Here is a 26,092-nt window from a genome sequence, read left to right on the forward strand (position 1 = left end):
CGACACGTCCGAAAAATATGTCTTGCACATCTTCCCACCAAGACTATTGTGTGTGCCACATTTCATAAGCTTTTGTCAAAAACTGAGGAAGTAGTTCAATCCACAAGATCTTTCCTTGATCTTCCGCCATTAATATGCCGTTACCATGGCAACGCAGCTTCTGACACGTCCAAAAAATATGTCTTGCACATCTTCCCACCAAGACCAGTGTGTGTGCCACATTTCATGAGCTTCAGTCGAATACAGAGGAAGTAGTTAAATCCGCAAGATCTTTCCTTGATCTTCTGCCATTTATATGCCGTTACCATGGCAACGCAGCTTCCGACACGTCCGAAAAATATGTCTTCCACATCTTCCCAACAAGACTATTGTGTGTGCCACATTTCATAAGCTTTGGTCAAAAAACTGAGGAAGTAGTTAAATCTGCAAGATCTTTCCTTGATCTTCTGCCATTAATATGCCGTTACCATGGCAACGTACTTTCGGGTACTGTCAAAAAATGCGTCTTGCACATCTACAACCAAAGGCACACATCTGTACCAAGTTTCATGGAAATTGGGCAAAAACTGAGGAAGTAGTTTGCAACACAAAATTTTCCATCATTTTGGCTCATAATATGTGAGCTGTTACCATGGCAACATACTTTTTGTCACTGTCAAGAAATGTGTCATGCTGACCTATATCCTAAGACAAACATTCAATATGAATTCCATGAGAATTGGAAGAACACTGATGAAGCAGTTTTGCCATGAAGCATTTTGCCCTATATTTTACCAATAACATGCCGTTACCATGGCAACACACTTTTTGCCACTGCGGAAATATGTGTCTTGCACATTAACATATTCAGATGAACATCTGTACCTAATTTCATAAAAATTGATCAAAAACTGTGGGAGGAGTTCGCGACGCAAGATTTGTACCCATTTTGCCCATAATATGCCGTTACCATGGCAACGTACTTTTGGGTACTGTCAAAAAATACGTCTTGCACATCTACAACCCAAGGCACACATCTGTGCCAAGTTTTATGGGAATCGGTTGAAAACTGAGGAAGTAGTTCGCGACGCAAGATTTGCAACGGACCGACCGCCCGACCGACCGCCCGACCGACCGCCCGACCGCCCAACCGACCGCCCGACCGCCCGACCGACCGTCCGCTGATTCCTATATACCCCCTTCAAACTTCGTTTGGCGGGGGTATAAAAAAAAAAACTCAAGATGTAAAACACCATGGAAACAACAATAAAAGAATTATTAGATTGAGTGGAAATTGAGCATGCTTTACTAACACAAGCAATCCATTACCAATAGAACTTCGAAAGCAATAGCACCATCCTTTTAAAAGTTATTAGAGTCAAAAGTGAAGAGTGTGTAAAGGGGCATAAAAAGACATACCTAATCACATTATTCTGACAAAAAACAAAACAAAAAAAAAACTGCTAAAAACTGACCTTCTACATCACTTACTGATCCTAAACTTTAGAATAAGCAGAAAAATTGCTTTTCAGAAAATATGAAGAACTCAAGATTGACTGGGCTGATTCATTTCACCTATGTTGAGTCCTCACATAATATTAGGGCATGAGACCTTTTGTTGGTTTTGTGATGCACAGTCACATATGTCTCCGGGTAAAAGGGTGGGGGGGGGGGGATGACAATCAAAATAGTAGGGCATCAAATGGCTTTACTGTAGCATTGAAGAAATTCAGAGGACAAGCATAGCCAGAACATGGGCAAATGCTCTTCCTCTTCCAAGTGATGAGTGGATGAATGTTGGTGATGCAGCTACACCGGAAGATGCTCCTCTAGTTCTCGTGGATGATGCCGCTCCCTCTTGCAGTTGCTACACACATGAAAATCACCTTCACATTTTGGCATAGATTCCTCACCAGCTCTGTACTCGCGACATCACCAACATATTACATAACATGGTATCCTCTGCTTTGCGTCAGTCATCTGTCGTAAGCATGCAAATTGTTTTTTGGCTGCATCATTGATGCAACTTCCGATTGTCCTCGCATCCATTCGTCATGGATTTCTCGAGTGGGTTCTTTCTTTACCCTCCTTCATGAAGCAGTGTCTTTTAAGTTGTTGAGCTACTTTTTCTTCTCTTGTAGTCTCTGAAGTTCAGACTTTAGACTGGACACTTTTGACTTTTCCTGCTCCAAAGCACCATAGAGTTCTGCAACCTGTAAGAGGTATCAAGGAAGAAGAAGAAAAGCATCAGCTTTCACACGATGTATATCAATATGAGGGTAGCCATTTTCCTAAAAGAAATAGAAATAGGTAATCATTAATTATATGGTTGCTCCAACATAAGCAGTTCAGGCAATTAATGTAATGCATATTGGGCAAACAGTGTAATTTAATGAATAGGTATTTATATTATGTGACAATCCAGAGTAGGTTCATACTTGATTTATTTTTCTTTTCCTTCAATTTGGAAGAAGTTTTACCTCTTCTACTCTCCAGTATACAACAGGAATCTCACAGTCTGTCACATTACTGACTTCGTTTGATTTCGTAACGAAAGTTGTTCAAACAACTTTTTCTGACAAAACGATATATTGACAATTTTGAAGTGAGGATGAGAAAGATTATTTGATGCTCCGGCTGCCATTTGTGTGGTGAACAGAGAACCTGTCTACACCTAGGACTTTATCAAGACAACACACTGAAAACCTCCTCCATTACATCACTGACGGCTTTAATATGAAAAGGAGGAGGGATGTAGCAACCCTCACTCTCTCACATCAGTGTAATGGGCGGCAAAAAATGAAGCTACTGACCTCAGCAGTCAGCTCATCTTTTACTGTCGTTAGATCTTCAACTTGAAGTAGAACATCTGCCTTATCTTTCACTGATAAAAGAAAGAGAGAGAACTTACAAATATATCATTCTTTCATTAACAGGTCAAAAACACTTAGAGGTAAAGTAGCACCCCTCCCATTCTGTAAACATTCATACTTTTGGAAAATTTCATCTGCTGAGGACAAAATTTCTGATAGGCAAGTAAGGAGATTCAAAATGTTAGCTGAAGTTTTGGCAGGAAAATGAAATTCTCAGTGACAATGGATTCAGTGACCTCTGACCTTTTAGCACATCATCTCACCAGGTCATCTACACGTCATGTAGCACACCTGGGTCAAGTACTACATCATCAAAGGGTAATATACTTAAATTGTATTTAAAGGAGACCTCCAGATGATTTTCAGATTTTTATATTTGAAAAACTATAAATTAGTTAAACTGAGTACAGAGTTTCAGGATTTATAATGATTAGGATGAGAATAAGAATGTCTTCAAAATTCATAACAAATTGCAATGAACAAGGATGATGACATGGCAGCCTCACCATAAGAATGCATGAGTTGGGGCTCAAGGAAGCAGAACAAATGAAGAAGGCATGCATAGATTATACATAGGTGAACTTGCAAGCTAGCAGTATTATAATGGGAATTACACTGCTACATTTCTGAAATATGTGAGCCTCATTCGTCGCTGGGGCGACAAGACCTCGTATCTACAAAATGTCAAATGTTCAGGAGAGCCATAAAACACGGCGGTCAAAGCACTATAGCGAATGGGATAGCCTTTCCTTTGAAATGGCGTGGTGGCTTCATTTTTGGAGTAAGACAGTTGGGATTAGGACAGGACATCACTTAACCCACTATTTAACTAATAGTCCAAAGAAGTCATTTTCACCAAAATTGCAGATACAAAATCTTGTCACCCCAGCGACAATATGTCATCATCATTGTTGAGTGTAATTTGTTTGTTTTTCAAAGTATTGTTTCTCTGCTTAAGAACCACAATAAATTCCACAAATGTGCACATGGAGGTGTCGATTTATGTACTACATGATGTGAAATGATTAAACTTGTCTGGAATGCCCCATTAAGGGATCTGGGGCATAAAGATGGATAGATAGAAAACCCCTAAGCACAATGGCTGTGGCAACCGACAGGAGAGAGTCAAAAATGAAAATAACAAAAAGAGGAAAACACAGGGCAAAGCTTTATGATGCATAAACACCAATTTTCATAAACAATACTTTGAGCCATACTCAAAATATCCCCAAAAAAGTGAAATTCTAGCATTTTCAATTGACCTTTGACCTCAAGGACCAAATTTTTTTCTTACAGAATCATTGTGAGGTAATTGCATGTTTATATCAAGTTGAATACTTAACTACATACATCAAGTCACTTCCATGGAGGAAATAGTGTAATTTTTTGCCTTAACCTTTGAACTTCAACATGTGCACCCAAAATTTGAGAGGCACAACTTGTCAACTCACACATACATGTATGCCTCAAATGGTTCTTAGGTAATGTTGTCCGCAAAATTTATTACAGACAGAAGAACAGATACATCTGCAACACTTGAAATTAACTATTTGAGTAACAGTTATCATTTTAATATCAGTGTGACATCGTGTACATTCAACAAGCTATTTTTAATACTTACTTTCTCCTTGCCCGATGATGAAACAAAGCTGTTTATTCCTCTTTTTCACTTGAGCTAGTTCTTCCTGAATTGTGAGGGAATCAAGCATGAAACAAGACATTTATCTGCCATCATTTTGAATTGAATACATGTAAATGTATGACGTGAAGTGCACCAAGAACTTTACAAAAAACAACAAAAAAGATCACTTCTAGCACTAGGATGTGCTTTAAAGGTTTTCTCTTTTTCATTCCAGTTTAATAAGCAAAGTGCTGCTCTTTTCAAGGTCATCCTAAATATAATCATTAATGCAAAATGTATTACTGGGACATCTTCTGATACAGGAATACCTGTCAATTATCAGCACATTCTGCTAATAGATTGGGGGGGGGGGGGGGCAGGAATATCCTCAATAAAGTGGGCTAGCTTTTGACACTCGACACAGATTTACTACGAAATCATCACCCCACTGTCATTTTCTTTATGTCCTGTAATGGTGTGATCTCTTGTGCTCTCTTGGAACTAACTGTAAATCCAGGCTTCTTTTTTTTTTTTGTATTTAGGCTCCCCAAAATATTTACACGAGCAGAAGGCTAATCAACTCCCCCCCCCCCCCCCCACAAAAAAAGTCACCATGTCTCAAACAAAACTATGAAACAATTAACAAGCACACCTAACTAAAAGGTCTTGAAATGTAAAATTATATGTCATGCTGCCGATATCAAACTGACCTGGATTGGAAAGAAAGTTATTGAAAGGTAGAATGATATATACCATTAGGCTGCTATGAAACTGACATGGATAGGAAAGATAGCTACGTAGTGCATGTACAATTTGTATCTCATAGGCAATTTTTCAATCCTTTTTTGAACCACACAAGCAGAGTAATACTGATTCGCTCGCAACTGAGAAATATGTGAACACAGCAGGTGAAACAGAGTGATGTTTTTAAAAATGTGGAGGAGTCATAAATACAGTTGTACAAACCTTTAACTTGTCAATGAGTTCATGGAGTTGTGATATTTCAGCTGTCTTCTTCTCCAGTTCATCTTCATACTGGACTTGCCTTATGCTGTCTAATTCTTGTGCTGCTTTCTAGTAATTACAGAAAATAAAATTTAACAATTATGGTTACTTATGACAATGCAATGCCTCAAGATCCAGATTGGCAAATTACTTATCCACAGAAAGAATATACCACTCCTTGTGAGAGAATATCATTACACAGATATTGCCTTTTTAGTGGTGTAATAAGACATGTGGCATCCCCGTGGGAGTGACATTTTCCCCCACAGATTTGCTGTGTGTCCTCACTTTACCCACACACATTTTAAGTCAGGGATCATAAAGGAAAATGTGCTTAAAGTGGACTTGGCAATGTAATAGTTAAAGTTTTCGAACTTTTGATTCTTTATTTAAAAAAAAATAATACTTGTCATGAAGTACAACAAATTTTAGATTGATTTACAGCTTAGCATCTGACAAATTTATACCTGGCAATTTCCATTTATTTGTCATTTTCCTGACACTGTATGGCTTTTACGATGACACATCACACATCTAGTATATAATCTCTTGTTACGTATTACAATAATAGGCAATAGTACGGTGACTTTTAATGTTCTTCAAAAATTTTCTGTAGAGTTTGATAATTTTTGCTATTTAATCCTCTGCTCGAGTAGGAGAAAGAAACTCATTTCCTGACACTGTACCTGTCTAAGTACCTCTTGGCTTACAGCGCTGTTGACTACGTGGTTGTGGTGAATCACAAATATGTAATTCATAACAGTCAATTTCCTGTAACCACGCCAGTCAATACACAAAAAGAAGCCGATACCCAACTTTCTCTGGCAACATCAGGCTTTGCCATCAACAACTATTCCCATAACACAGATGCCTTCTTGCTGGCACTCGGGAAGATTGCAGAACTGGGAAGTGATGTGTCAGTCATCACTGAAACTGGGGAAAGTCACAAGACAGTCAATCTAAATCCGATCTATGACTGGATGGGCAAACCTAAGGCAAAGGCTCTCATCATTAAAATGGCATGTGTTGACAGGTTGCGACACAACAGGGTACCTATATGAACTTGGGAAATGTTAGCGTACCTGTTATACGGCATTTATGTATGCATCACCTGAAATGACTGAAGCAATTTCAAAATTTGGGATCTCAGAAGAGCCACCTTCAGCCACTTTCCATTACTGTGAGGAATTTCTGTGCCGACTCTTCTGCCGAAAGAGTATAAATATCACAAGGCCAGAACAACACAGATGGTACTTCTTCAAGCACAGCACAGCAGACAAGGGTGTGGAACTCCAAAGTACCCTTAGGCTAAATAACCTCTCTCATTCAGCCTTGGCTGAAGACACCCTCAACACAGAACCCAATATTGGATGGAATAATGCAACAATACTAGCCTTTGAAAAGAATTTTTGGCCAAGAATAGAGAAAGAGTCCATCTGGATAAAAAGAATCAAACCCACGCGCAGTAGGAATTCTGGATACATCTTATCACCAATCTTCGGACCAATGATCACAAAACAAGCAGGCAGTCCTAGAGAAACGGCGCAATCACAGGAGTGGATGAAAGCTAGCCAGCAAATCACTGAAGGTTGGAAGAAGCCTGAATCTCCCATTGAAGGGTGTCGATAACCTGCCCCCAACGCCAGGTGCATGGTATGAACACCTGAAAAGAGCATGATTTCAGGCTATAATAAAGGCAGCAAGATCTTGAAGTGAATCTTATAGTTCCAGACCCTTTGACCCACACTTTGCCTGCCCCAAGGGCATACGAACATTACAAGAATGAACACCTGACATTATGAAACTTCTTCAAGAACTTTGCAGAATACGAAGGTTGACAAGAAGCAGAACCTCACTAGTCTAGGTGCCTGTTATGAGCATCTGGAAAGAGGTACACATAGGTATCAAGTAATTATCTGGCAGCAACATCTTGAAGAGAATCCTAGAGTTCCAGACCCTTGCCAGTTTGGATGGTCTGAATGCAATGACAAATTTGTTCCTGTGTTATTGAGTGTACTGCCAGCACCAGAGTCAGTGTCATACGTGTAGTTACTGCGATGGAGGTGAAGCACCAGGAAAGTTGGCAAACAGACACTCTGCATGAAGTGGTGGTCTTGTAGAAATCTGGATTAGAACTGTACATTATACAGCTGTAAAAATAACATGCTTCTATGTTTTAATATAAAAGTTACAACTGTACCTTAGAAGAAAAGGAAGCATAAAACGACTGTAGGAGCAGCGAGTTTGATGAGTAGCAAGTTCATTTGACTTGGTAGGGCTAACTTTGCAGACAGACTCTTTGTAGTAACTGGATATGATTACAGAAGTGACATTTCATCTTTAATTTAATTAAGGTATTCTTGAACGATGTGAAACGTACATCCTTAAGATAAAAAAAAAAAAAACAGTCTCTCTGATTGATATTTGGCAAATTATCTTTAACCTAAATATATCCAAGCATATTATTTAATCATCCTTATCTATGCTTTATAAAGTAGTTCCTATGTCTTTACTGCAATGTAAAACTTTTTTTTTTTTGCCTAGTTCTTGAGAAAGAAAGGCATTCAGTTATTTACTCTATTCAAGTGATACACCCTTTTGGCTCCAAACAGATTATATTGCATTGATCATGTTGATTAACAAAACCTGTTTAAAAGATTATATAGTGAACTATTAATATTCCTTTACATTTCATCTTCAATGTCTATTTGTAAACCTGATAAGGGCTATGATACCTCCCCCAAGAGCAATTTGCATTGTTGCTATAGGGACTGAACTGCCGTGGCAAAAACAAAATTTGCAGAGTGTCATGCTAAATTGCACAAAACTTTTATATTACATCATATTTTTAGCTTTTAATGAAAATTATTTTCTGAAATTTCAGACAATTAAATGGCAGCCTCCATTTTGGAGGTAACCGTGAGTCAGAGACTTGAGATTTTTTTGTACTCAAACTTTCAGAGCACATCATGATCAGAAACCTGGGACATTTTTTTGTGTGTGTGTACACATTTGTACTTTTTTTTTTTGTCCCCCAGGCATTTCTATTCTGAAAAATCTATTCCTTAACATGCTGTTGCCATAGCAACAGAAATGTTTCACTAACAGAATTATATATTGCTGATAGTCATGTTAATTTGTAATACTTCAAAATTAGAGCCATACTTTTGACTTTTTTCTTTAGAATATTATTTTCTAAACATTAAGCCATTCAATGGCAACCATTATGCTGAATATTTATTATAACCAATAATTAAGGTTTCAATTATAAAAGACTTTCAAAAGGTATATTATGATTAGAAATTGAAAAAGCTGACTAAACTTTTGTGCTCTACATATTGATTTTTTTCATTTTTATTCTTTCTTACCTTTTTAATAACATACCTTTTTCTTTAAAAAGCAGGGGTTTTTTTTAATGTTTTTGCTATAGCAATGAATATGATGTGAGATGAACATAGTGGAAAAAATGATAGTCATGATAGTAATTTGCAATATATATGCTACTAAATCTTGTCATGTTTTTATGCTTTTTCATGAAAATATCATTTTTTTATTAGTTAATTATCATGGCAAATGCATTGTTATGAGGTAACCATGACAACAGAAAATAGTGATTTTTAATATAATTTAAGAGATATGTTTATACTGACATATTTTGGTTTTTACAGCATATTTTATGTTTAATGAAGAATACAAGTTCTTTTATATAAAGTAATTTGTTGCCATGGCATTGGCTGAAGATGTCATTTAGAAAAATGGCAACAGGTGGATTCCCTTTCCGCACCCTTAAAATAAGGGAAATAGCACAAAAAATCAAACTCTACAGAAAATTTTAAGAACGCCCAAATATTGTGACAACTCGCCGTCTACTACAAGGCAGTACTTGTTATATTATACAGTCTATATAAATGCACATCATTTCATTCTAGCCTGGCCGGCAGTAAGTCAAATTTTGGAATTATACTACCTGACTTGATGTCACTGCTCGCAATATAACAAATTTGATCCTTGCTGCACGAGTCACACGATTGCACCAATCATCGACCAGTGTAAACATAGATCATTTGCATCAGTATTCAATTCGAAAGTTCAATTCTTTTCCCAAAACATCATTCTAGAATCTTGAACAGATATATCCCTACTGTACTGAACACATGCTCAACATAAATATAATTGCATCCAATTCAAGTTTCTCATTCCAACTCACATAAGGACAATAGTGGTGAGAAATGCAATCCGGTTCATGATTTTTTTTTTATGACACACAAATATGGATGTACATACCTCTGACTCAGAATCTTTCTTTTTCTTGCTCTTCTTCTTTTCTTTGGCCATGACTCTGTTCAGCTCTTCCTTGACACTCGACATGATCTCTTTGTTTTCTTTTGGTGAGGGTGGCTGAGAGATAGATCAATCAGTTGTTATATATTATAAGTTAATGATTAATCAATAAGTTTATGAGTAACTGAATGTCACCAAGCATCAAAAACCCAACAAAAAGTTTCACGCATGATTTTACGCGAGGACTCGGAACAGGTGAATTGGATCAACCTAGTCAATCTTGAATTTTTTTTTTTTTTTAATATCTGCTGAAGAGCAATTCTTCTTCTACATAATTCCAGTTTGGGATCATAAATGGAACGGAACATCTAGTGTATTGCCTGTTTTGTTGGGTTGGTTTTTCTTTTTTGTTTTTGTTTTTTTTTTTGTTTTTGCAGGTTTTCTAGAACATTTTTTTAATAGAATAATGTGATTAGGTATGTCTAAGGTGCTCCTTATCATTTCCAAAAAACCCTTTTCACACTCTTCACTTTCAACTCTCATAATGTTTGAAAAGATGATGCCACGGCTTTGAAAGTTAGTAATAGTCATGACCAGAATATTTACAGTGTGCAAAATGTCAGCATAATCTGATAATCCCTCCATTTTGGTTGCTATGGAATTTTACATCATATTTTTGTCCCACTCACTACATAGAGCACAGCTTTGCGAGATCAATAATTTCTTGTATAGACCCTGGACAGTAAAGGCTCTTTTCTCAGCATAAAACGTTCTTCAAAAGTTTGTACTTTCTTTGCATTATTTTGATAGGTTCATAAAGTCAATTTGTACTGATTTATACAACAGTACATTATCTATATGTAATAAAACTACTCTGTTTTAATAGAATCTGCCTTTGACTGAACTTCATGTCTGGTGACTTTTAATTCATTTTTTATTACATTCTTCTTCTTTTTTTTTTCTTTTTTTTTTGTGGGGGGGGGGGGGGGGGGGGGGGTCACAAATGAAGTGACAGTTCATCTCAAGAAGAAAAATGATACTCTGCCCCTACAAGCTATCTAACAACTGTTACTGTTGTAAAACAGGCAGAAAGGAGGTCTAGAAAATGAGGTATGATTTTTTCCATCCTCCCTTTCATAGAATTCCCCTTCTCTAGAATTACTGATTGTCATCTTGTGTTGGAACACATACACTAGCAAGAGGCGTCTTTTCTGCCTGACCATGCATAGGACACATCAAAGCCATAGTATCTATCCACTGGGAATAAAAATGTAATTCTACCTCATCAGAAACAATAAAGAACACCATCTATTGTATGTTGTATTTAATGTAGCTACAAACTAACATTAATTTTTATAGCATTTGGGTCAATACCATTTTACAAATCATGAACCAAATTTGAAAAATATTGTCTTATATAACCAATGATTCTAGGTTGATCCAAATGTTCAGTAAACTGAGTTTATTGTGCGTTTGTTTGTTTTCTCTTTGTAAAAAAAAAAGAAAACAAAAACAAACTTCATCTTGCATCAAAGCTTTCCTTTGATTACCATTATACTCAGAAGAAAATTATAATCTTAATTTTCCAAATAAATTCACTTCTTTTTCAAATAAGACATGAACACATTAGGACATTTAAACTTGATCTGTGTGCAGTAGACAAGTGTAATGTATATTACAAAAAAAAAAAAAATTAAAGTGATAAAACTCAACACAGCTGTGAATTTAATATAGTGGCAACCTGTCTACAAAGACCAACTCTGCTGTTTCTTTTGTGTGAACACTTTAAACAGGCTTGACTATAATTATTATAAATTGACTGGTTGTCTTAATCACAATATTATATGGTATGTTTTGTTTTTTCTCCCCCTCCCCCCCCCCCCCTTTGTATACAGGGGCAACAATATTCACCCGTGGGAGATCTATGACGTCCAGACCGACATCTCCACATGGTTTAGCAGGCTCCTCTGCCTGGTTGTGAAACTCTTGCAACGTCATTGGCTGTGGCTTCTCTTTGCCCTGCAGGTGTTTTCTCCTCTCCTTGCGATTCATTGACTGCACAAGGACAGGCTCCTCCTCTATGGCGGGGCCTACCTCCTCCATGAACTGCATAACAGAAATATAGCACAGGAGCAGGGTTGTCGCATGTTTGATTCTTTCTTGAAGTATCTACAAGCCAGTCATAAAACTGTGTACCATCAAATCGGTTTACCATCAGGTCTTGTCTCTTTCAAGCAATTTAAAATCAATACCGGGAATCTCATATTAACATTGGAGTGCAGATGAAAGTTCAAAAATCTTCATTACATATAAAACCAACAAACAAATTCTGGAAATTTTTGCTTTGTTTTTACAGTTGCTTTTGTTTTATTTTATTTTGTTCTTTTTTTGAGACAGCTATCTGATCTCTTGAAATACAACTCAATTAAAAAAAGAAAAGAAAAAAAAGAAAAACAGATTTGCTCATACTCACTAACTCAGTAAAAGCTTTTCATTGACAATACCTTGGACTGGTTACAACTGAAAACCACAGGCCAAGTAAAGTTTACAAATCACAATTTTCCACTGCACACAAAGCACATTGGGATGTTATGCCTACAAATGTAGTTCAGCATTGAAGCAAAAAAAAAAAAAAAACATTGTCTGGAAAGGTTCTGTTGATACTGACGCAATAAATAATGTCCGACACAGGTGCGTAAACTCCCATGCTTAACATACGTGTATTTACACCCTCTACCTTTTTCTGTCTTTCAAACTCCATCTTGCTCTGAAGAAGGGCCCTCTGTATATCCCGTTGGTACTGGTTATCTATGAACTGGGGAGATGGAAAGGGTGGCAATGCTGAACATCCAGAGACATATCGATGGTAAACCACATTCAACTGATTTGCAAGTACACTTTGTACATTCTATGATACAAAATATAAGACCATGTTATTTTGGATCTACATGTACTTCTCAATACCTACGCTACATGTCGGTATCACTGCAAAATGACCACAAGTTTTGTGTGCTCCTTCAAAATCCAAATTAAATGAAGACTATGCAAGCAGTCTAAAAGTGCTAAAGTTATTTGTCGGCATCATAAGGAGACATCACAGAGCATACATTCCTTCATATCACATTCGCTAGTGATAGGACAGTGCACCATATAACGCGCACTCCGATATTGGCGACTAAAACAAACAAAACTTTCATTCACACACGTCGCATAGCTTGCTATACGATGGCTATGTATTGCATCCAAGATCAAGATAGCCCTGTTGTGTGATGCATGCAGGGCAGGTCACTATGGCTAAGCAAACCTATTTGTTCACCCTGCCCTTTGTGTGTAGGACTTTCTTTAATCTCAATATTGGCAAGGAAATAACAGTGATAAGTAGCTGATGACAAACGACAAGTTGTAACTCAATTGCGGAACCTAGCATTCTGTGTGCGATTACATGATTCAGTGTCATATTGCATAGTCCCATACATGAATTTGTGTTGGATGAGCAGGTGATTTGCTGGGTTGGAAAAAATAATGTGTTGATTGTATAGGTAGCATGCTGCATTTATTGCTTTGTTGTTGTTGTTGTTAAAACAGGGCAGAGGAGTCGCTGGCAAATACCTACACATGTATTTAGCATACAAAAAAATAGCATTGCCAGTAACACCAATGTAACATACTGTAAAAGTGGAAATTTGTTGAGTATTTTTTTTAAGCACCTCGCTGAAACAGATGAATTTCACATTGTAAATCTGCAGAATCAAAATATAAAATAATTTATACTGATATAACAAGTGAAAAATGTTTGTGCTTTCACATGGAGGCCTACTTCTCTGCTTCAGTTTAATGTTGCAGAAAATATTCAAAAATTTCCACACCATGAAAAGTGTCAACCTTTTTTCAGTACAGTCCAAGACTGCTCAATCGTGTGTAGTCACTGTAAGATTACAAATGCATTCACCCAACCATTGATACTCTAAATTTCAGTAAATGAAATATAATTTTTTTTTTTCTCTCTGAAATGAAATTCATGAAGTTGTTCATAGTATGTACTCCTAAAGTAAACCCTACTTTGAGCTTTTGGTTGATGCCAGTTTAAAATTTGATGTCTGTATGGGAAGTTTGGTTACAAATAAAATATTCACATTATATAAAGTCATTTACTTGAAACCCTCACAAACCTATGGTCTTGCAAATTTCTATAACATTGTGCAGGCTCTTAATCCCTGTTCTATTACCGCGGACATAAAGACAAGGGTAAACCAATGTAACATAAAGTGACATTTCATTATCTCACAGAAACCAGAACCTAATCTGGAGATTCCAGAGATGGGTGGTTAACCCTCGTGCCCAAACACTTAACTTGCCAAGCTTTTCATCACTGTTCAGTAATAAATCCAAGCTTGACCTTGTTGTCAAGTTTGCAAGCTCAATCAAGTGTAGCAATATGCCTCAATCCAAACAAGAAGGCCATGGTGGCACAATAGGGATTAGGGGGATTAGGTAATCTCTATTCACCAACAATTTATAATCAAAGACAGCTGTGTTAATAGGTGAAGAAAGCACTCCAGTGTGCACACTTTTAAAGCAAACAAAGCACATTATTAACCCTAAAAAGACTGGGGGGGGGGGGCCTAAAAGGCCCCCCCTCGACATTTCGCGCGATTACTCTGCAACATGCAATGCTCTCGCCGCGATGCTCTATGACTTTTTTCTTTCGAGTTTCCCGCACATTTTGACACCAAATTTGTGACGCCCGGGGGTACGGTTCTGAAGTTACATAACTTTTTATACATGCACGTGAGACCGAAAATGGCTCAAAAATGTGATTTTGTGTACAAAGTCAATACAAATTGAGTTTTATCACATGGTTCATATAAATATGCTTATTTTTTCTCTCAATGGCTAAAATCAATTTGTTTTAGTAGTATTATGCTTCAAAAAGGGTCTGCGACAAATTTTGCTGAAAAAAACAACAAAAACAAAAGGTAGAAAAAACAAAGAAATACATAAGAAATTCATAAAACAATAAAATAGATAAGAAATTAATTTTGATACCGATTTTTTTTTCAATTACATTTGCTAAGAATGCCACAAAGAATATCTAGACCAAAAATGAGCACTTTTGGAGCTTTATTTACTGATTTAGATAAAAAAGTCTGATTTCTCGCATGAATTAGCATAATTAATCAAAATAAAATAAAAGAAAACTATTTTAGAATATTTAAATATACGATCTTGTAGATTACATCGCACACTACCATTGTGCAAATTTCCGCAGCGATCGTGCGATCCACGGCCGAGATCTTAAGGGGGGGCCCTTTAGGCCCCCCCCCCCCCCCCCCCAGTCTTTCGAGCTACCAAAATAGCCCAGTCTTTTTAGGGTTAAAGGGTCAAGTTGGATCAATTTCTGTGGATTAAGTTTGGTACAATGTATGATACAATATTGTAACATTACAATCTAGTTATAAAACGTACATTGTAGCTATATAATGGTCAAAAAACCAACCAACAAACAAACATTATTGATTAAAATTGTCCATTACACAAAAATATAATACTGGCATAATTGTGGTGGGAAAAAATGTAATTTTGATTGCTACCCTGCAGCAGAGAATGCTTGTTCTGATTACACAAATGTACCACAGATCAAATGTATTTGATGATTTGAAATTATATCAAATACAACATGGAGAAGGAAAAACGGTGAGACATAAAATGACAATACTGTGTTCAAATTCTGATTTCCTGACTACTGGTACTGTTAACAGCTCCTGGGATACTTAGTGAAAGAGTGCCAGTTACCTCTTGGTCCCGATCTTGCCACTGTTCCCAGTCCCTAGCTGGAGGTGGAGATCCAATCTTCAGGACTTCTGGCCTTGCACTCGGAGGACTTGATGCCAGAGCTTTGGGGACACTGGAAATCTTGGTGAAGGCCATCTCTCGGAGCTGTGGTATTGTTAGGGCATACAAAAACATCCCAAACCATGACAAACTATCACTTGATGAATGGCTGTAATGCAAACCAACAATGTCAAAGAGGTTATGATGCAGGGTGCTACATAAGCACTTGCCCGATTGCCCGGGGCAAGTAAAATCAAAGTAGGGCAAGTGTTTTGAAACAATGAGAATAAATGCTTGCCTGAATTGGGCAAGCAAAGCATTTTTACACTTAAGCCATCTTTACTTCCCAACACTTACATGAAGAAGTCTCACCAATCCAACACCAACACTCTATCAAACCAAGTTTGTTACTCTGCACATGTGCTGTTTTTTCAAATGATTGTGTTTTATCAAGCACTTGACTTTACAAGTGATTTTCTATATCCTTTTCTTATATCTTTGGACTTTCTTTTTGGGCAAGTAAAATTCACTTTTGGGCAAGTGTTTTGCAACAATTAGAAAATGTGCTTGCCCAATTGGGCAAGCGGTAAAAAAAATGTTATGTAGCACCCTGTGATGACATAAAAAGATTACATCTCATACTGATTCAATGGTACAATGAACATCTGTGCTCAATGAACAACCTCTGCGGCATTCACTTAAAAAAAACAACTCTGCTCTACACTCCACCATCTCTTTGTTGGCACGTTTGTGTCTTTGTTGATTCACCTTCATATTCAAGTACACCAGTATAATGCTCCCCTTCAACCATGATATATTTCATTCCAAACACTGCAAGAAGACTTTTTATACAAGCATCTACCATCAAGATTTATCATTAAACTAGAAATGTCGCTATGGCGACTGGTATGCCTCCGCCATAATGCATGATTCTCCTAATAGGTCTATAGTACATGTGGACAATGTGTGATTACATTTTCACAAAATTGGCAAAATATTAAAATGACATGTTTGTCACAAATGTATTGAATGTTTACCTTCCTTGACCTATGTTTAATTGGATGAATTGGAGAGCATGTACTTGGGGATTTAAGAACTTTAGCTTGACTTTGACCATTTCATAAGTTTATGCACTGAGTAATTTTCAAGGTATGGAGAAAAAGTGCAATTTCTGTATTGAACAGTAATTTGTTATCATTTTCATCTGGCCTTTGATTTATAAGAGAAGCACTGTCAGGCAGAACATACATAAATTCAGCATGTACTAAGTTTCAAGATAACTTGAGCCACTTCCGAGATATGGAGAAAAAAGTAAGTTCAGCACTTTCACTTGATCTTTGACCTTTTGACCTTTGACCTTCTTGGCAAAAAAAAAATCCCAGAGAATCTCTATTGGGTTAGACATGCATACATCAAGTTTTGAAAAAAAAAATATCCTGCTGGCATTGCATAAATATAAGGAAAATAGTAAGATTTTGAAGTATTGCCCTTGACCTTTGACCCCTGACCTTTGACCCCATGAACCCTAAATTCCCTAGATAACCACTGCCAGTCAGTAGATGCATATACACTATGTTCCATGAAGATACCTTGAGGGCAATTCCGCAGTTACGTGGACATGACATGGATAAAAGAAATGTGCCTCTTTATCTTACTCTTTAATCTAGGTATCAACTAATGCCATGGATGTTCTCCAATCATTAAGGTCTTTCAAATTCAGTAGATTTTATCTTTCATATTGATTGATTTCGCGAGATCTAAAACCATCATTTAAAATGTACATGTGGGACTGGGGATGCTGAAATTCACTTAAATGCAAATTACAGTGGGTTCCTTTGAAATTTTTTCCTCAAAGTTTTGCTAAAGGGTAAAAGATAAATACATTTAAATACTCCAGAAGTCATGTGACATTTTGTCAATTACAAAAGGGTGAAAAGACCTGCGGAATTACTCCGGACAAATGTAACGTTACTAACCGTAACGTTACTAACCATGCTTTTGGGGGTCTAGCTAAGAAATTATTGGTCGAACTGCTAAAAAACATTGTGTGAACATTTGTCATGATGCAATAATTGAAATTAATGCAACACTTTGTTTGAAGTAACTTGAATTTTTGCACACTTTTTGTTACAAGACATTGATTTTTTTGTCATGTCCTTTTTTCGTAACGTTACTAACCAGCCCTTTAAGTTGCCATAAAAATTGTAATATTTCTTGGATTGTATTCATTCTTTTCTGTATCATAAACCTGGGAATGATGAACATGTTTTTGACATAATTTTGGCTTGAAATGAATAAATGGTAATTTAGTAGTAAAAACAAATATCTAAATTTGTTCAAATGTAACGTTACTAACCGCGGAATTGCCCTTGAACAATTTCCAAGATACAGAGAAAAAAGTGAAATTTTAACATTTTACTTGACCTTTTGACCTTTGACCTTTTGACCTCATGACCCCAAACTTTCACCAGAGAATCTTAATTGGGTAGTACATGTATACACTAAGTTTCAAGAAAATATCTTCAGGCATTGCATAGATATGGGGGAAATTATAAAATTTTAAGCATTTGACCTTGACCTTTTGACCTTTGACCTTGAGCATGTGCACCCAAAAGTTGATAGGCACAACTTCACCCCCTAATACACATACATGCCAAGTTTCATTAGGATACCTCAAAAGGTTTTGGTAGTTACCCTGTCCACAAAATTCATTACGGACGGACGGAAGGACGGACGGAAGGACGGACGGACGGACGGACGGACGGACTGACGGACGGACGGACGGACGGACAACCCGAAAACATAATGCCTCCGGCACCACTTCGTGGCGGAGGCATAAAAAACAGGACTTCTTATGTGGATGAATATAAGTGCGAGACTGGGTTGAACATTGATAAAGACTTGGGTGAGAGATAAAAGTTCCAGAACCTGTAATTCCCACAATTTCTCGGGAAACTACGACACTTTCACTGACTTGTACAAATAACTATTCTGTTCGGCTTTCTTGACAAAGGAAAACGTGCACTGCTGTATGACAGCTGACATTAGACTATCAAAGGCAGGTCTGGGCAAAGACTATGCACCCATAGAGGACAGTTGACAGAGACAGAGACTGGCCACAGACACGCAGGTCTATGCACATTATAGGTACAAGTCTAAGCGACATATCAGACGTTGTCAGCAGTGGGCAGCATAACTACGACCAGCAGCTCCATACGCATAGCGTGTGCGAATGGGGCTGCCAGTCGCAGTTATGGGCAGCATACATTGTACGCTATACTGTACACCCATCAGGTGCCAAAAAGGTCATGAAGGAGAATGTGGTTAGGTTGGAATCGTTCTATCAGTATCATGCTTCGACTTGACTAGATTTTTAGATGTGCTTCCAGAATTTCATCCAGAACAGGTCGAATCTCAATTGAATAGACTCTTGCTTGTATCAAATTTCAATGAGTATAGTGCATGTGGAATACTGCGATTGTTTTGGGTTTTTTTTTGATAAGCAATGTATAACAGACAGATGACAGGATTGAAGGCTTTAGGTTAACTTGGTTGACCTTTTAACCCTGCGGCGCTCCTACGCAAAGTGCTTCGCGTTCAGCCTGGTAGCAGTTGTAGGTTGACCTCTGCTCTGCTCTGGTAATAACGCCCGACATGTGTGATGTTAGAAAGAAAAATCTGTCTGTCTAGAGGAATTTTTTTTTTTCACTTTATCAGCTCTCCTGTGTAGAGGCATAGGCCATAGGCCTCAACTTTAGTTAATGGCAGAAAGGAGGGGATTCCATGAAGCCAGACGCAGTCTCTGTGGAACATAATCCCGACGACCTGTAACCAAATACAGACCGATCTTTCGGTCAAATACAGACTGATCTTGGTAAAGTGTATTAATGACAATGTGACATGTGCAGTACTAGATGATCTACACTGTACAATATGTAGATTTTAATGTAAAAAATGGGGTAAATTTACTGCGGTTACTGACATTGTAATGTTATTGTTAATTGGCCGCGGGGAATCCCCACTGCACTGGTACTGCACCTTGCACTGAGCACATGATGCTGCTGATCTATTATTCACTACACTCTACCGAGTACTGCCATAAGCCAGTCCCTCCTGGACCTTGCACTGTTCACCTGTATTCACCTGTCTTGTCGGGCAAACATGTTACATGTAGGGTCTATATGTAGGCATATGCAGAAACTAGAAATTCTGACTTGTTAGTAATTGTTAGGATTGCCAAACAAAGCAATAATAACCAGGGATTTATTAAGTGCCCTCCACTCAGCCCATCAGTATCACGCACAGTAAACTAGACCCTCCTACTCATCCTCCATAGACGGCATAGTCTCTAGACTCTACCTCAGCTTTAGCCGAACTCTGCTGTTGCGCCTTCTTCTTTTTCTTATTCTTCTTCTTCGCTGTTTCCACCGCTAATTTCGCCTCTTTCTCTTTCCTCTGGTTCATTGCCAACTCCTCACCAGAATCTAGCTCTGGTGGCGAGTCATCGCCATCGATTTTCAAAACACCAAATCTGGAAGACAGTTGCATGGCTGCCATGATTGTCACTTTGCTGGTTTTCGTCCGGTCAGATAACGGAGCTTCAAAAATCATAGAGAAGCCAAGTTGCAGTGACTGGTGATGGTCGAAGTCCGAGGGGTTTCGATCCAGGTAATGGAGGAACAACGCAACGTCAATGGTTGGACGATCAAATCAGCGAAAATTCACCCAGTCACCAGCATCATCATCACTATCGTCAACGTGTTATTAAACTGATCCGAACGATGCAATGGGCCTACTGTTTATCACTGAACAATTTGTAACTCAAACTGTTTCTGCATCGAAGATAAGAGAACACGTTAGAGAGAAATATACTGCTGAGCTTTTGGTGCAACATACACATAGCGCATGCAGCACAGTTTATTGCACAAGCAATCCAAAGCACATTGCACGATTGCATTCTTTTCACTGGGGTCTAGCTCGGTGCGCTTGGTTGACAAACACATGTCGCGATGAATACTCAGTACTCAGTAATCGCATTGCGTGCGTATGGCAAGCCATATTACTTTTAAAAAAGATTTTCTGATATCACGAATTCCCTTTCGTGATATCAAAAATTCGAATTTCTGATATCACAAATTCAATTTTTGATATCACAAATACCCATTGGTTTATCACGTAAAACCAATTTTTGATATCATGAAATCGAATTAGTGATATCACAAATTCAATTCGTGATATCACGAATTCAATTCGAGATATCACGAATTCACATTCTTGATATCAAGAAATACATTTTGTGATATCACTAATTCCAATTTGTGATATCATTAATTTACATGGAATTTCAGCACATATCTTTCGCAAAGAAATAATCTGATTTCGAGCATTAGTTTTGCGCTGAAATTCAACCGTAAATTCTAGCGTTAGTTGAGGGCAGAAATACACAGGGAATTCGAGCTTTAGTTCAGTGCAGAAAACCAACTTGAATTTGAGCGTTAGTTGAGCGCAGAAATACAAAGTGAATTCGAGCATTAGTTTTGCGCTGAAATTCAACTGTGAATTCGAGCGTTAGTTGAGCGCAGAAATACACAGGGATTTCGAGCATTAGTTTTGCGCTGAAATTCAGCTGTGAATTCGAGCGTTAGTTGAGCGCAGAAACACACAGCGAATTCGAGCATTAGTTTTGCGCTGAAATTCAACTGTGAATTCGAGCGTTAGTTGAGCGCAGAAATACACAGCGAATTCGAGCATTAGTTTTGCGCTGAAATCCAACTGTGAATTCGAGCGTTAGTTGAGCGCAGAAATACACAAGGAATTCGAGCGTTAGTTTTGCGCTGAAATTCAACTGTGAATTCGAGCGTTAGTTGAGCGCAGAAATACACTGTGAATTCGAGCATTAGTTTAGCGCAGATATTCCTATGGAATTTCAGGTGTTATCTTTACATAGTATATAACGATAGTTACAAAAAACCCTAAATGAAGAGCTTTGGCAACTCGTCTTCATTTAAAGTGATTAGGAATTGGTTTTAAAAGAATCGATGAAAATAAATCGTTTAGCCACATATCTAAAATGCCATTATTGATTTATGTTGTCAATTACTTCAAAGTCATTATTATATTCTTATTTTTCTCCATTTCTCGCCACTGATATGGCAGAGACTGGTTGACTTACAACTTTTGTTTGCGTTTCTCTTTACTCTGTCATGTGAAAGATACTCTCTCCCGACCTCCCCCTGTTACTCCTCCGAGTTAATAAGAGAGATTTCTCATTGCGCAGATTAACAAAATTGAAGTCCTTCGTACCACTGCTTTTTTCTTACTACAAATTCTAACTGTTTGTTTGCCATGCATACTGCTGCATAAAATCCTCATAAGATCTGGATATCTTCACTCTTCTTGATCTGGTCTGAAGACTTTTGGGCTTGTGCATTCCAGTTTTGTTCTCCCCGGTTTTGGTTCTTGAATAAACTTGCCTATATAATTACACTTTAAATTATTTTACAAAATCATAAACATATTGGGGCAGGCAAACTGTACACCCAACACTATTGGTCTTAATGGATACACCCCTTTGTTCTGGAGGACTGATTTTGAGGAGTGAGAAAATGTCTTTAGGAGAAACACGTTGCTTTATGTGACCACCAGCCGACACCAGTGGTGGACATTTGACAAGTTTACGACTCCCTCTCGCACCCTGCATGACTCACAGTCTCTCTATCTTATTCTCCGCTGCTGACATACACAGACCAGAGGGGTGATTGCCCTCGGTCGGTCTTCCGCAATACAAACACAAGTGTCATGGTATGCTTTTATAACACACATACACATACAACCACACATAATTATCATCGATTTGGTGGAAGAGTCTTACTGTATATAAAGGGGATTACCACACGAAAAATGGGGAGGGATGTATAATGATTAACAATAATGTAGTAATAGATGACAATTTGAGGACCAAAACGATGAATTAAATGTAGGCCCTAAGTGAACATAGTATCATTGAATTCATGATAACATGTTGCAAAAAAATAATTGATTTGTAGCAATAATTCAGCGAATATACCTTGATGATCATTTAGGGAATGATGGATGTGTAAATCTCTCATATATAGTTTGTATTTTGAACATTGTTCTAAAAAAAAAAGTTAGCAGTATAATATACCTTCCATCTGAATATCAGCTCAAAAGTAATGTTCCAATTCCCTGTGTATTCTGCGCTAAAAAAGAAAAAAAAACGCTCGAATTCACATTTGAATTCCAGGGCAAAACTAACTATCGAATTCCTTTTGTATTTCTGCGCTAAACGAATGCTCGAATTCACAGCGATTTTCTGCACTGAACTGACGCTCGAACTCCCTGTGTATTTCAGCGCTCAACTAACGCTCGAATTAACAGGTGAATTTCAGCGCAAAACTAACGCTCGAATTCACTTTGTATTTCTGCGCTAAACTAATGCTCGAATTCACAGCGATTTTCTGCACTGAACTAACGCTCGAAATCCCTGTGTATTTCTGCGCTCAACTAACGCTCGAATTCACTGTTGAATTTCAGCGCAAAACTAACGCTCGAATTCACTTTGTATTTCTGCGCTCAACTAACGCTCGAATTCACAGGGATTTACTGCACTGAACTAACGCTCGAAATCCCTGTGTATTTCTGCGCTCAACTAAAGCTCGAATTCACAGTTGAATTTCAACGCAAAACTAACGCTCGAATTCACTTTGTGTTTCTGCGCTCAACTAACGCTCGAATTCACAGTTGATTTTCAGCGCAAAACTAACGCTCGAATTCACTTTGTATTTCTGCGCTCAACTAACGCTCGAATTCACAGGGATTTACTGCACTGAACTAACGCTCGAATTCCCCGTGTATTTCTGCGCTCAACTAACGCTCGAATTCACAGTTGAATTTCAGCGCAAAACTAACGCTCGAATTCCCTGTGAATTACTGATATCACAAATTCGATTTTGTGATATCAATAATTCAATTCGTGATATCACAAAATAGAATTTGTGATATCAGAAATTCGCATTTGTGATATCACAAATAAGAATTGTTGATATCACAAATTCAAATTAGTGATATCAGAAATTTATTTCGTGATATCACAAATTCGAATTTGTGATATCAAAAAATAATTTTGTGATATCACGAATCACCATTGGTTTTTCACGTGAAACCTATTTTTGATATCAAGGATTCGAATTTCTGATATCACAAATTCATTTAGTGATATCTCAAATTGAATTTTAGATATCACTAATTCGAATTTCTGATATCACAAATTGAATTTGTGATATCAAGAATGGATTTTGTGATATCACAAATTCGATTTCTTGATATCACAAATTAAGTTCATGTGCTACACTTATGGGAATTTGTGATATCACAAATTTGATTCTTGATATCATAAATTGAATTCTTGATATCAAAAATTTGATTTTATGATATCACAAAATGGAATTTGTGATATCAGAAATTAACTTTAAATGTAAAAAAGGCTTGCCATACGTGCGCGTGCAAGCTTCCCACTTGTGTTTTTGTTGAGACGACAGGGCAGAAAGGAAGAACGCCATCTGCGGCAATTGAGTTTGTTTCGCCAGCCTTTTGCTTCCGTGAAAGTGATTGATTTTGATGAAATTCACCGTTTGCTGGAAGTCAGAAATTCCATACAGTTCCATTGTAATATCAATCATCTTGTGAATAATGTATGCATGTATGTATGCATTTTGTGAATAACTCAAATCAAATCAAATCAAATCAAATCAAATCTTAATCCATTTCATGAAAAGTTGCAATGATAGCAACTCTTGCTGCAATGGCAAGTGTTATATATTTTGAGATGTGCTGTAGACTTGTTTGGAGAACCACATGTTGTGCCATAACGGCGCCCTTGAGTTTGTTTACATTCATATGATTTTGTTTATGATGTGTATCTATAATTAAGCTTAATTATTTTATTGTTCAGAAATTTAATTATTCCGTGCTCAGTTCAGTTACTCAATGATTTTTACAATCATTTGATTCTATAAATGTGCAATATTTTTCAGTATTTGTACACCATTATCGATAATTTTAATACATGCATTTTTATTGAGGGTAAAGAGGTCAAGGGTTTTAATCAGCAAAAAAGAAAATATTTACGCATGTACTGTTTGTCGATAATTTCCATGGGAACTTTAGGGTCTTAGGTCAAAATTCAGGGATTTGAGGCCGGGCTGAAATATTAATGTTTTATCTGTTTGTATACAGTGTTTCCGTCATATTATTTATATTATTATTCATATTGATAGCCAATTTCAACAAATATATATATTTATTGTTTACAATGTTGTATTTCTGTTTTAATTGTAAAATGAACAATTTCAGCTATTTAGCTGCATGTTCGTTTTTATTGTCGATAAACCTTCACTGAATTGAATTGAAAAAAAGTGTACCCTTTTAAGAATCTCGCTTCGTTATTGGCTGTTGCTACAAGAAGTTGCTGCATATTATAGCACGAGTTGCAGCTATTCCAACACCTTGTATGAAATGAGATTGTAGGGGAATAATACCCAATATTATGTGCATTGAGTGAATGCATCAATATTACTAGAACACATCAGTAAAGTTTTAAGAAAATCGGACAATCCGTTCAAAGGTTCGTGACGTCACTTCAGGAAAATGATAGAAGAAAATAGGGCCTATAGAGATAATTCCACTTTAATTTTCTTGATGAAAGGTAATCATAATGAATTCCGTCGAATTATTACTGGCATATATACGTTAAGGGTTATAATATTATTCCCCCGCTGTTTGAAAGAGGAAAGTGAAGTGCTCTTTTATCATGCTATAGAAATGCAACCTATAATAATGAATTGTCTTTAAGATATTTTTGTGACGTCACTGTAAAACTATTTTAGTTTTCTCATCCGCATAGCGATGGTGGCACTAAAATTTAAAACATATGAAACTTTGGAATGGATTGTCCGATTTCCCTCAAACCTCAACGATGTGTTCTTTTATAATTATCATTGCTGCATTCACTCAATCCATAAATACATTTGGGTATCATTCCTATACGGTTATTTTGGTCTAAATACAGACGTCAAACAAAATGGGATGTGAACGTATCTTTCCTATGCTTATGTAGTTTTTAAGAATTCCATTCCAAAAATGATTCAACAAAACATAAACATTGCCTGTATCCATCTAGAATGAGACGTTGATGACGTCATGGGGACTAAAATAGCTGCGTATAACACTCAGAGAGCAGGAGAGAGAGAGAGAGAGAGGGGGGGGGGGGAATACAAATAATCAAAGGGGACCTTATTTATACCCCAAACATATTAAGGGTGAATTCAATGAATGTAGAAATACATGCAGTATTATAGTATATAGAACGCATCAGTGAAGTATGATTTGAGAAAAATCAGACAATCAGTTTAAAAATTATGCATCTTCAAATTGCTGGTTAAGGGCATTATTTACCAATCGCAAATTTTCAATTCAATTCAAT

The 26,092-nt window shown here is 37.1% G+C and overlaps 1 protein-coding gene across 1 annotated transcript; it reads right to left on the reverse strand.

Annotated features, from left to right (window-relative positions):
• Positions 1–1,655: 1,655 nt before the first annotated feature.
• Positions 1,656–20,223, reverse strand: LOC139721035 (G kinase-anchoring protein 1-like). The gene is made up of 9 exons (XM_071632365.1): positions 19,951–20,223; positions 15,553–15,696; positions 12,497–12,574; positions 11,671–11,865; positions 9,763–9,876; positions 5,440–5,547; positions 4,474–4,537; positions 2,793–2,863; positions 1,656–2,192 (listed from the first exon to the last, which is right to left on the reverse strand). Exons 1-9 carry the CDS (start codon positions 20,200–20,202, stop codon positions 2,100–2,102), a joined length of 1,119 nt encoding a protein of 372 aa, XP_071488466.1. The 5' UTR covers positions 20,203–20,223; the 3' UTR covers positions 1,656–2,099.
• Positions 20,224–26,092: the final 5,869 nt, after the last annotated feature.

Source organism: Diadema antillarum, unplaced genomic scaffold (genome assembly GCF_040938485.1).
Source record: "Diadema antillarum isolate AM-2024a unplaced genomic scaffold, OU_Dant_1.0 scf00000137, whole genome shotgun sequence".
NCBI lineage: Eukaryota > Metazoa > Echinodermata > Echinoidea > Diadematoida > Diadematidae > Diadema > Diadema antillarum.